This window comes from Arctopsyche grandis, chromosome 11 (genome assembly GCF_051622035.1).
Source record: "Arctopsyche grandis isolate Sample6627 chromosome 11, ASM5162203v2, whole genome shotgun sequence".
In the NCBI taxonomy this organism is placed as follows: Eukaryota; Metazoa; Arthropoda; class Insecta; order Trichoptera; family Hydropsychidae; genus Arctopsyche; species Arctopsyche grandis.
Genome location: NC_135365.1, coordinates 14,234,430 through 14,245,589, shown reverse-complemented (window position 1 = coordinate 14,245,589; position 11,160 = coordinate 14,234,430). Strand labels below are relative to the sequence as shown.

The window sequence follows — 11,160 nt, the reverse complement described above, 5'->3', positions numbered from 1 at the left end:
ATTTTTTTTGAAATTGACCGAATCTGTTTCAAAAATCCTATCATCTGAAAATTGAATAAAGAGCCTCATTATGAATTTTTATTAGTTTATTTTTCTTTTTGATGAAATAATAACAGTGATTTAAAGCAACCGTCCTCGCATCACATTGAAAATATAATAGCTATTAATGTTTCCAATAAAATTTTGATTTGGGAACCTGGTCGTACATGTTACAATTTGGACTGCGCTCGGTTGTTGTCTTGTTGCTCGCAGCTCGGCAGTTCGCACGTGTCAATTTTGAGGTTGTGACGCCGGCGGCTGACAGATCGTCATGTATCGAGGACGCGGTGGTGGCGGCGGAGGCGGCGGTGGCCGAGGCTACGGGGGCGGTCGAGGAGGCGGAGGCGGGGGCGGCGGCGGCTACGGGGGCCGAGGAGGGGGCGGAGGCTACCGAGGGGGTGGCGGGGGCGGCCGCGGCGGGTACGAACAAGGACCCCCCGAGCAGGTGATCCCGCTCGGAAACTACGCCTACACCGTGCAAGACGACCTTGTCTGCAAAGTCAACATCGAGGACGTGCCGTACTTCAACGCTCCTATTTACCTCGAAAACAAGGAGCAGATTGGTAAAATCGACGAGATCTTCGGCAACGTGCGAGACTACTACGTTTCCATCAAGTTGAGTGAAAACATTAAAGCGAAGAGCTTCAAAGACAAGCAGGAGCTATTCATTGACCCAGCTAAATTGTTGCCTCTGAAGCGTTTCTTGCCGCAACCTCCGGGTTCTGGTAGAGGCGGTGGAGGAGGTGGACGCGGAAGAGGTCGGGGTGGAGGAGGAAGAGGCGGGGGAGGCGGCCGAGGAGGAGGAGGTTTCGGAAGAGGCGGTGGAGGAGGAGGATTCAGAGGACGTGGTGGAGGCGGAGGTGGTGGCCGAGGAGGTTTCGGAGGAAGAGGCGGTGGCGGTGGTCGAGGAGGAGGCTTCGGGGGAAGAGGTGGCGGTCGGGGTGGAGGCGGTGGCGGCGGCTGGAGCCGATAACTCAAATTCCACTATGCTTTTAATACAGAAAACTTTAAATACTTCCTTTATAGTGCACTTTTTTAATTAAAAAACTTTCAAGAAAATGTTAATAAGATCATAACGCAGATTGTAAATTTAAACAAATTCCAGTTTCATTGTATTTTTAATTTTTTCGATTGCTTGAATCATACCAGATCAGAATGTTAAAATACCTGCTTTTACAAACCAATGAATATTTTTTCTGGATAATACATGTGATATAATTGAAGTAAGGTTTTATACAGCAATCTCTCATACATACTGACAATGTGTAAAAAATAAAATAAATGATCTTCAAATTTGCTTATAAATATTGTGATAATTTTTGCATTTGCGATATTTTTTATGCCGGGTCTCAGAACTCTGAGCAACTTTGGCGAATATTCAATGGAATATTGGCTCGCTCGGTTTATTGATCAAATGTGACAATGACGAGCACAACCAACTATACATTCGCATTCAGGTTGTTTATCACATTTGGAGATTAGGCATAAGATGCTTGGGGGATTATATAGTGTTGTGTCCAAGCAGGTATTGAGGTTGAAATATTGGATGAGCAACTCTGAAAATTTATTTTGTGTCGAGCCTGTGGAATAAGAGTTTGTAAATAATTTAATTGGATAATGTATCATTATACATTTATTTTTATATTTAAGTTAGGTGTTTGTATTGTTTTTTATGACGATATGAAAAAATATGTAAGTTTATAAAATATAAGATTTAAAAAAAATTGCGTTTTCTGTTTCTGCCATTCCCATTTTTCCCATGTTATATCTGTGATGATTTTTAATTAAGTTGATTCTAAAATTCAGTCTAAATCGAATTAAGATTCCAAATTCAAATTATAGATGAATTTTTCCATACAGCACGGGAGATATATTTTTTTAAATAAAATTTTCAAGAAATTTATTATGTATATATATATTTCGATTTAATATATAAAACAACAATAAATAATTAATTATGAATAATTTATTCCAAGTCTTCTAGATCTGATTTAAGTGGCTGTGGACTGTAATTTGGATTGAATATCCGACCTCTGTGATTGAAAACGTAGAATGAAGGAATGTTTCTTTGATCTTCCCAAGTTCTCTTCTCGAGGCCGACAGTTGAACGAATTTCGGTGAATTCTCCAGCTACGTGAAGTACTCCATACATGATTACATACAAGCTTATGAATCCTTGCATAAATATCTAATAAAAAAAAGACAACTCTAAATGTAGGTACAAATAGTTTATACAGAAATTAATCTTTAAATAGGATACATACATCTGTAGGCAAAACGGTGAACTCTTGCTCTGTGATCCTAAGATATGAGCGATCTGAAAATGACGTTCAATTAAGAATTTTAAACGAATAAAATACATCCTGTATCAATACGTATGTCAAATTTATCGATTTATCGAAACGCATAGCAATATAAAAGCAAAAATTAAACAAGATGATAATAGACATATATCTCACGTTGAGCCGCTGAATACGCCGCATGAAAAAAGGAAATAAATCCTAAAATGAGAGCGCATTTATGCAGCGTAAAGACAACCATTCTGAACGGAAAGTTAATTTCCTCGACTGACAGTGCATTAGGGCACTCACTCGTTTTATTGGCCTATATACCAACATTTATCAGCTATCTCTAGTTTTCACTATAGAAGTGTCTAGTGTTTTTTGAAAATGATTTTAGGAGTTTTAAAGCAAAGCCTAATTGTAACGTATTAATATATTTCTAAAGAAGTGAAAAAAAAAATCTGGGTTTGTCTATCAAATCAAAAGTGATATCCAAAATCAAATAAAAAAAAGTGCACTTTGTCTATCACAACTGTAAGATTCAGACACACAAATTAATAAATTGTTGTTTTTTTTCATTACACAAAGAATGTTATCAATTTATTGTTCATTTTGTAGAAATGCATAAGTTTTCTGGACGGAATGGAAGAAATCAGAGAGTATCTCTAGCATTACAAATTATATTGTTGAAAGGAGCAAGAATGACGCATTGGAGCATACTACAATATCAATATTATTAACAATTTAACGCGTATAATACGTTAAGTATTGTGATAAGCTGTTTTGAATTTGACAACATTAAAATCACAATTCGTATTAACTGTATAACATTTGGTAAGTATTTGGCATGGAGACTTGAAATTCGATGCGGTGCAAACGATCGAAAAGCGCCAGACAGACTGAACCACAGATTAACGACACGTGTACCTTATGCGTGCGCACTGCTCGCACTTACACTAAGCTAAATCTACCCGAAGTCCCGACATACCTACCCTGTATACGATCTGTGCTTCTCATACTTTAGTTCCGAATTTTTCCTTATTAAATCATTAAAAACTCGCCAGAATGATCCAATTCAATTTTAATAATTGCATCTGTGCACATCGAAAGGTTACTCATCATCTGATGTGCAACTTTTCATTCGTGAAGTCGAGAATTGCGTTTAAAGCAGCCATCCAGTTAATCTGTGGTTCAATCTGTCTGGCGCTTTTCGATCGCACCAAACCCCTTGAAATTATATCGAAGCTTAGGATCGTTTATTACTAGTGTTTTTAATAAGGGAAATTATTATTTCCATTAATGTTCACAAAGCAAGTGTACAAGTTAATGATTGATAACGTTGAAATTAATGAATCTTTTTGAAAAAACAATTTTTTAAGGCATTTCTATGAAAAAACTAGAATCGAACAGATTAAAAAAAACTAATAAAAACTTTGTAAATATGAGCATTTGTGCTTAAAATTTTATTTTTTAATTAAGAAATTTAAAGAATTGAAAAATTTTGAAAGTCACTTAATATGGTATTTAAAATATGCTCTCATTTAAAAACATTTGTAGCCATGAAATAGTGAAAAGAAAGAGCTTTAATTGAAATGCATTATTTTCTGATAAATTAATGACAATGGTCGTAAAATTCGGTGTTTAATCAGCAGCAGCCGGCGTCGTGCGTTTCGTTCGTTCGAGCAAGGCGGCTGTCATGGGCGAAGACAAAGGTGCATAATCTCATTATAAAACATATCTTAGCACTCTTTTATATGTTAAAAGACTCATTTGAGTAATCCGAATCTATATTCACGCCAAAAATTTGCGTTTGCCTAATTTTTGAGCGGCAATTTACGATGGCATCTAGCCAGTGTATCGACCTTGTTGAAACTGTCGATTCCACCGTGGGGATTGTAATTTAATGATTTTTATATTATGTTTATAGAACGTCGTCGAAGGTCGCGTTCCCGCGAGAGGAGGAGGTCCAGGTCCCGGAGCCGTGATCGACGTGACCGTAAGCGTAGTCGATCCCGCTCACCTAGCGGTCGAAATACCAGATCTCGCCGTCGCAAGGCTTCTCTCTATTGGGATGTTCCCCCACCAGGCTTCGAACACATCACACCACTACAGTACAAGGCTATGCAAGCCGCCGGACAAATTCCTGCTAATATAGTTGCCGATACTCCACAAGCAGCCGTGCCCGTCGTTGGCTCTACTATTACAAGACAAGCTAGAAGGTTTCGCATTTAAATTTCTGTTTAAAATGTCTGAATTTGGACGATTTTCGATGAACGATTGTTGTGTAATTTTGTAGATTGTACGTGGGAAATATTCCATTTGGAGTTACAGAGGAAGAAACTATGGAGTTTTTCAATCAACAGATGCATTTGTCGGGACTGGCTCAAGCTGCTGGAAATCCTGTTTTGGCGTGTCAAATCAACTTGGATAAGAATTTCGCTTTTATAGAATTTAGGTATATTTTAGTTTATGTATTCGTTTTTGTGTATTCCTGTCTAGATTATTATAAATATTTATTTATTTTGTGATTTTTGATATATATCAGGTCTATTGATGAAACTACTCAAGCAATGGCATTTGATGGAATTAATTTTAAAGGTCAGAGTCTCAAAATACGTCGTCCACATGATTATCAACCGATGCCTGGAACAGAAAACCCATCAGTTAATGTGCCAGGTGAATATTTTACTTATTTACTGCATGCATCTGATTCGCAGAACTGATCTGGTGCTTTCTAAGAGGATTGATCTAATGGAATTTCGTTATGTGTACTGTGTTATTGTTACAAGTTTTTGATTGAATATTTTTATTGCAGCTGGTGTCATAAGTACAGTCGTACCAGATTCTCCACATAAGATATTCATTGGAGGTTTGCCGAACTACCTCAATGAAGATCAGGTATTTATGAACATAATAAAAAGGTCCCCGCGAAAAATAAATTTTCTATTAAAAAAAATAAGCTTTTTATGTGTCCCGTGTTTAGCTTGATGGGCATGAATTCAAAAACTATGATACAATTTAATAGAATATGTAAAATATCGTTGATTGAATCTTTTGAGATACATGATAATAATAAAAATTAATTGTTTTCATTCCCATTCTTTGTCATATTTGTATTTAAATTTTTTAATGTTCATGAAAAACAGCTTTTCAGCTTTGAAAATTCTTCGCGAATATGGTTGATCACAGTGCACAATGTTTTCATAGGTTTTTTTTTAGCTTCTAAAGTTGGAACATGTTTTGCCTTTATCGACATGTTTTTTTTTCTAGCGTGAGTCTTATTGAAACATGCTGTCTTAACAGCCTTCGACTTGTCACTTGTCAAATGTTTGTAATTACAGCTAGGTGGTCTGCGCTCACATGTTTGATTACACGGCTTTGTTTAGCCTTTGTTATCATAAAACAACCTTTTTCCTTTCAGGATATAATTATTTCCTTACAGGGCTAGTTCAGCTCAACAGTATTTAGGTGGAGCTTATATTCCGGTTTTTTTCTTTTAGCTAGGGAACGGGATTTATATCTTGCCAGAATGTCCTGTTCTGAATTACAATATCCTATTTTTAGCTTCAAACCGTATAAGACCACGCACGCGGCTTTCCGTTCTTAAAATGTATCTGACTGATTCCGTGTGCTTTCTGCCCTCCTTAGCTTAGATTTGGCAATATCGTGGCCTGTGTAACAATAGTCACTCATTCTCACATAAACATTCTGAATGAGGTGAATGAGCCAAACAACGGGCGACAAGGCAAGTCTGACATTTTCAACTCATTTTACTTTTGCGTTACCTGCAGGTATTTGAATGAGAAATAATTTAACAATGTCCTGTCTCCTTTCATTTCGTTACCAGATCTTTTCAATCGTTCTGTATACAAACGTTTTTGTTTATTCAATTATAAAAATAATTTGAATGGGATATATTTTTTAAATTTGACCGATATAATTTTTCTTAATGAGGTTAGTAGCCATAGTTTTGCTCCAACAGATTTATTTTACTTTGTTTTTTTCAATAACAACTATTTTCTTTTTAATTTAATTTCTGATTTTTTTTTACATCAAAATTATATGCATTTTGTGTGTTTGAGGATGTATGCGAAATGTCCATATACATATTTACAAAATTTGGAAATGTCTCCATTTTATTATTTTGCTCTTAAATTCCATTGTACTTGATGTATTAAATTGAGAGTTTTAAATACGAATTTCTTTTTACAATTTTAAGTAACATTTGTTATAAAATCACATACATATTACAGTAGAGCACTCATGCTAATGTTTATGATTCAAACATACAAGTGATTTTCTTTTAACATTATCGTGATTCTTAAGTAAGTGTTTGTAATTTGGTTAATTTTATTATATGAGATTTGTTAGTTGAAAATGATCTGTATGAAACAATATTACATATTTTTTATTACGCAATACTTATGCATTGTTTCTGTTTTTGTGTGTATAGGTGAAGGAATTGTTAATGTCATTCGGTCAGCTGAGAGCGTTTAATCTTGTCAAGGATTCTTCTACTGGTCTCAGTAAAGGTTATGCTTTTGCTGAATATGTTGATATTGCAATGACTGATCAGGTAATTATACTTTATAACAAATTACACAATCTTGTGATATCCAAAATGTAATTCAGATTATTCAGTTTTTATAAATGGAATGTTCGGTTTAACAAATCAGTTTTACGATTAGGCATTTTACTTTTAATCAAAAATTGCATTTGCATTTTAATAATATAGAGCTGTGAAGGTTTCAGTACAAATATTATGATTGCTTAAATCATTATATGATAAATCTTGCTTTCAAATCAAGGCTATGGAGTCGCTTCAAAATTTACCGACTCCGACTCTGACTTGAACGGTTTTCGGCCACTCAAAATAACACAACACATCAAAATACGTGCAATCAAACGATTTTATTTTTATTGTAATTTAATTTTCCATTGATTAGTGGATTTACTTCAATAAAGTAAAGTTAAAGAAAATAATAAAAAGGAGCTATTGTTTTACGATTCCGATTCCATAGCATATTTTTTATATTTTATTTCATCAGTTTGTGTTCATACCTTTTATAGTTTGTTTTCGAACACTCCACTTTAGTTTAGTAAGTGTATTTAATAATTCGTCCGTTTATTCATTTATATTTTCATTTTTATAGGCAATTGCTGGATTAAATGGAATGCAGCTGGGTGACAAGAAACTCATTGTTCAACGTGCTAGTGTTGGTGCAAAGAACTCTTCTATAGGTTGGACAATGGCAAATGTAGCTAAATGTGTTTATTTTAGATATATTGTAAATTTCGTTTTATTTCATTTATAGCAATGTTAGTGGCTGGCGCAGCACCTGTACAACTTCAAGTACCGGGATTGTCATTGGGAAGTGCCGGTCCCCCTACTGAAGTATTGTGCCTTCTCAATATGGTAACGCCTGAAGAATTACGAGATGAAGATGAATATGAAGATATACTTGAAGACATCCGGTACTCTATATACTATGCATTATTTGTATGTTATTCAAAAACTTTTATCATTTTCAAATTTAATCATCATTTTTACAATTTCAGAGAGGAATGTAATAAGTATGGGTGTGTACGCAGTATTGAGATACCTAGACCAATTGAAGGCATTGAAGTACCTGGCTGTGGAAAGGTTAATACTTTGTTATTTGTAGAATGTGCCGCCTTTATAATGTATAATATTTGATCTAAAGTGTCTCTTAATAAATTCATTTAATTTTACAGGTATTTGTCGAGTTTAATTCAGTCACCGATTGTCAGAAAGCTCAACAGACACTCACAGGGCGTAAATTCAGCCACCGAGTAGTGGTCACTTCATACTTCGATCCAGATAAATACCATCGACGTGAATTTTGAACAAATTTTCTCATAACTTATTTGTATAAATTATTTCATTGCACTTGCAATTTAAACGCAGAATGATGAGGTGTAATGAAAACAATACATATATGAATTGATTTAAATAATTTCCTTGACGTTTCTTTGTGAATACACAATGATTTTATATTTCACTAAAACTTAAGCACTAAAACCCATTTTCAAAGGGAAATTAGTAACTTTTATAATGTAAATTTTGATTATATTTCAACTTGATGTAATGTAATTCGTTCATTTCCAGAGAATGAATGTTTTCATTAATATTTACACAATTTTGTCAATAAACTGGACATGTATGTAAATGTGTTTTTTTCTCTTGCTTATAAATATTATACATTATGTATGTATTTAGTAAGGAGTTTTGAGTAATAATTACAAAAAATTTTTAATTTTTTTTATTAGGCATTGTTAATAAGATTTAATGCGTATTCTATAATATATTCTATAATATATAAGTAATATATTGGTAAAAAAAAATGATTTCAACAATGTTGCTGCTTAGATAATTTTGAACAGCTTAATCGCCAGCTCTGATTTGTAAAAAAGCTACGGTTCACTTGTCATAGTTGGAGAGTAAGTTACCCGGCCAGGATCGGAATTATCTCCTAACACAACTTTTCTCATAATTCCGTATAATATTCCACCAAAAATAATCATCGCTATGCCGACCATCAATGTCACAGCCCATGCTGGTACTGCATTACCTCCTATCGATTGAAAAGAAAAATATTATAATTTTATTTATCAATCATTCCTAAAATTAAATATAAGCAGTATTTAGGGTGAAATATTGACAGTATCTTACGGGCATAAGTTTTAGTCACAGTCTTTCGCCCCCGAAGTATCTTCCTCCTTGCCTCTGTCTCTTGGACGAATATGCTTATTACAACTGAAATAATTAGATGTGAAATAACTACAGAAATTCAGTGTGTTCAATATTTGATGAAATGGGTTTTAACCGATTTTGTTACCTAGAATTACTGTCAAATAGAACAGGAAGGATCGTTTAGCTGCCATTTCTTTTTAAAAATATCCAAAGGAAACTTGTCCACTGAGGCTACAGGTAACGTCTATGGTAACGTCGAAATAGTACTATCTTATCAAAATTATTATAGCGTTTGATAAGATTAGGAACATTCATCCTGATAAGAATTTTAGGAGTGTATGATGAATCATAGAAATCGATGAATGTTAAAAAAAACAATGCCGTTAATAACTTATCTTTTCTAAGAATAAATGATTTTGGTTTCATCATATTTAAGTTAATAAGAAAAATTGTGTAACAATTTATTAATTGATATGATTAGAAAATCAGTAATTTTGCAGATTTTTAATCAGATTGTTTAGCATCCGTCTTCAGTCTCAGTCTGTTTTTGTTGGGGGGGGGGCTTCATGTTGAGAGCTTTATTGGTCGACTTCATTGTTCTTGAAGTGGGCTTATATTTGATTGATGAATCATCGTAAATTACACATCTTCAATGGTAATTTTCTGCTGATTAAACAAAATGAATTTTGTTCTGTTTTCAAATAAAAAAAATGCCAGTCAAATAGATGAGTTGCAATTTAGGTATATTTTGGGTTTTTTGTATTATTGATGATTTGAATTTACTCATAAATAATAATAACGATATTAAATAAATATTTAATCAATTTCGGTAACTATATAAATCCGTTTTCGGCTAGTATTTTATTAACAAAATAGTCAAATTATCAAATATCAGCATAAAAACCTGACGGTAAACGGACTACTAGTCATATGTGAACCAGTCACAGGACAACCAGTCGCTCTAGATCGGTCACAAGTGATCATCCGTCACATTAAAACTGGTCACACCCTAAAACTGGTCACGAGAAAACTGGTAACACCCGAAAATTAGTCACAAAAAAACTGGTCACACCCAAGAATTCAACCAATTTTTAATTTTTGGATGTGACCAATTTTCGGGTGTGATCAGTTTTAGGGTGTGCCCAGTGTGACGGGTGATCACGTGTGACCGGTTGTCCTGTGACCGGTTCACATTTGACTAATAATCACCGAACCAAACCTGACGTTCATTCGCCAGAATAAATAGCAATTCCTGTTGTATGAAATTGTCTATCAATATCATACCAACCTTGTATTGATACCAACCAAAAAGTAATACATTTCTCAAAATAAAACCCACCATTAAAGGTCTGTTAATACCTAGTCAGCACGTACCGACTTCAGCAGGTATCCGGCCGGCCGTACCACAGCCACTGGTCACCCAGCATTTATACACACACATTACAGCTCCTGCTAAGCTATCGTTCAGCATTTATTGATGATTCAGGAGATATACGCACTGACAGCGCTCCGTCCAGAATGACATGATATCGCCTACGTACCGCCTTATAAGAGGTAGATCTCTCAGGACGTCTAATCTGTTTACCTACTGTATAGTCACGTATTCGGATATGTATTCCCACGGTATGAGAAGTGCAATCATTGTTTAGCTTTCATGCACTTAGCTTGTCGCTAATCCTTAAAACCACTTACCCCGGTCACACGGTCTCTCAAGACGCTACCCGGCCTAATCCGATCGCAATTACTCGGTGGCTCTGTTTAGTATACGTAACAGTGCATTTTGTATGGGTATATTCATACCAACCGTCACGTTTACGCCACGGCAGGCTTACAGCAGTACCCGACATTTCCTGTTCATACCTTACAGCAACATCCGTTTTTTGGCCATCGTGGAAATATACACGTGAATTACGTGCCATGAGTCTGCCGCTTTGCTGTTTTGGACCAATTATCGATAGTGACAGTTGACAGCTGTTCAATCTTTCAACATGGTTTTGGCGCAAATATTTAAAAAAGAATTTATTTTTTACGGAAATATTTAAAAAAATTTTGTCCATCATCCACAAGCTCCTTATACAGTGTCCAAAACTCTCCTTCGGTTTTTCTATTTTTTAACATGGGATG

At 34.9% G+C, this 11,160-nt stretch overlaps 4 protein-coding genes across 5 annotated transcripts; 2 read left to right on the top strand and 2 right to left on the bottom strand.

The window, feature by feature from the left end:
• The first annotated feature begins 284 nt into the window (after window positions 1–284).
• On the top strand, window positions 285–1,749 carry LOC143918719 (uncharacterized). The gene has a single exon (XM_077440735.1). The coding sequence runs from the start codon at window positions 311–313 to the stop codon at window positions 1,010–1,012; it is 702 nt and encodes a 233-aa protein (XP_077296861.1). The 5' UTR covers window positions 285–310; the 3' UTR covers window positions 1,013–1,749.
• Window positions 1,750–1,940: 191 nt separating this feature from the next.
• EMC5 (ER membrane protein complex subunit 5) lies at window positions 1,941–2,624 on the bottom strand. The gene is made up of 3 exons (XM_077441170.1): window positions 2,499–2,624; window positions 2,304–2,356; window positions 1,941–2,227 (listed from the first exon to the last, which is right to left on the bottom strand). Exons 1-3 carry the CDS (start codon window positions 2,578–2,580, stop codon window positions 2,006–2,008), a joined length of 357 nt encoding a protein of 118 aa, XP_077297296.1. The 5' UTR covers window positions 2,581–2,624; the 3' UTR covers window positions 1,941–2,005.
• Window positions 2,625–3,915: 1,291 nt separating this feature from the next.
• Window positions 3,916–8,599, top strand: U2af50 (U2 small nuclear riboprotein auxiliary factor 50). 2 transcript variants are annotated; one of them, XM_077441544.1, is made up of 10 exons: window positions 3,916–4,033; window positions 4,249–4,540; window positions 4,618–4,776; window positions 4,867–4,997; window positions 5,137–5,219; window positions 6,775–6,897; window positions 7,475–7,562; window positions 7,637–7,796; window positions 7,881–7,965; window positions 8,058–8,599. In XM_077441544.1, the coding sequence occupies exons 1-10, from the start codon at window positions 4,018–4,020 to the stop codon at window positions 8,187–8,189; spliced, it is 1,269 nt and encodes a 422-aa protein (XP_077297670.1). In that variant the 5' UTR covers window positions 3,916–4,017; the 3' UTR covers window positions 8,190–8,599. The 2 variants fall into 2 exon arrangements, with proteins under 2 accessions (XP_077297670.1, XP_077297671.1); XM_077441545.1 differs by having other exon boundaries at window positions 3,949–4,033; window positions 7,646–7,796; window positions 8,058–8,586.
• A 14-nt stretch (window positions 8,600–8,613) lies between these two features.
• On the bottom strand, window positions 8,614–9,284 carry hoka (membrane protein hoka). Its single transcript, XM_077441543.1, has 3 exons — window positions 9,182–9,284; window positions 9,016–9,099; window positions 8,614–8,917 (listed from the first exon to the last, which is right to left on the bottom strand). Exons 1-3 carry the CDS (start codon window positions 9,225–9,227, stop codon window positions 8,757–8,759), a joined length of 291 nt encoding a protein of 96 aa, XP_077297669.1. The 5' UTR covers window positions 9,228–9,284; the 3' UTR covers window positions 8,614–8,756.
• Window positions 9,285–11,160: the final 1,876 nt, after the last annotated feature.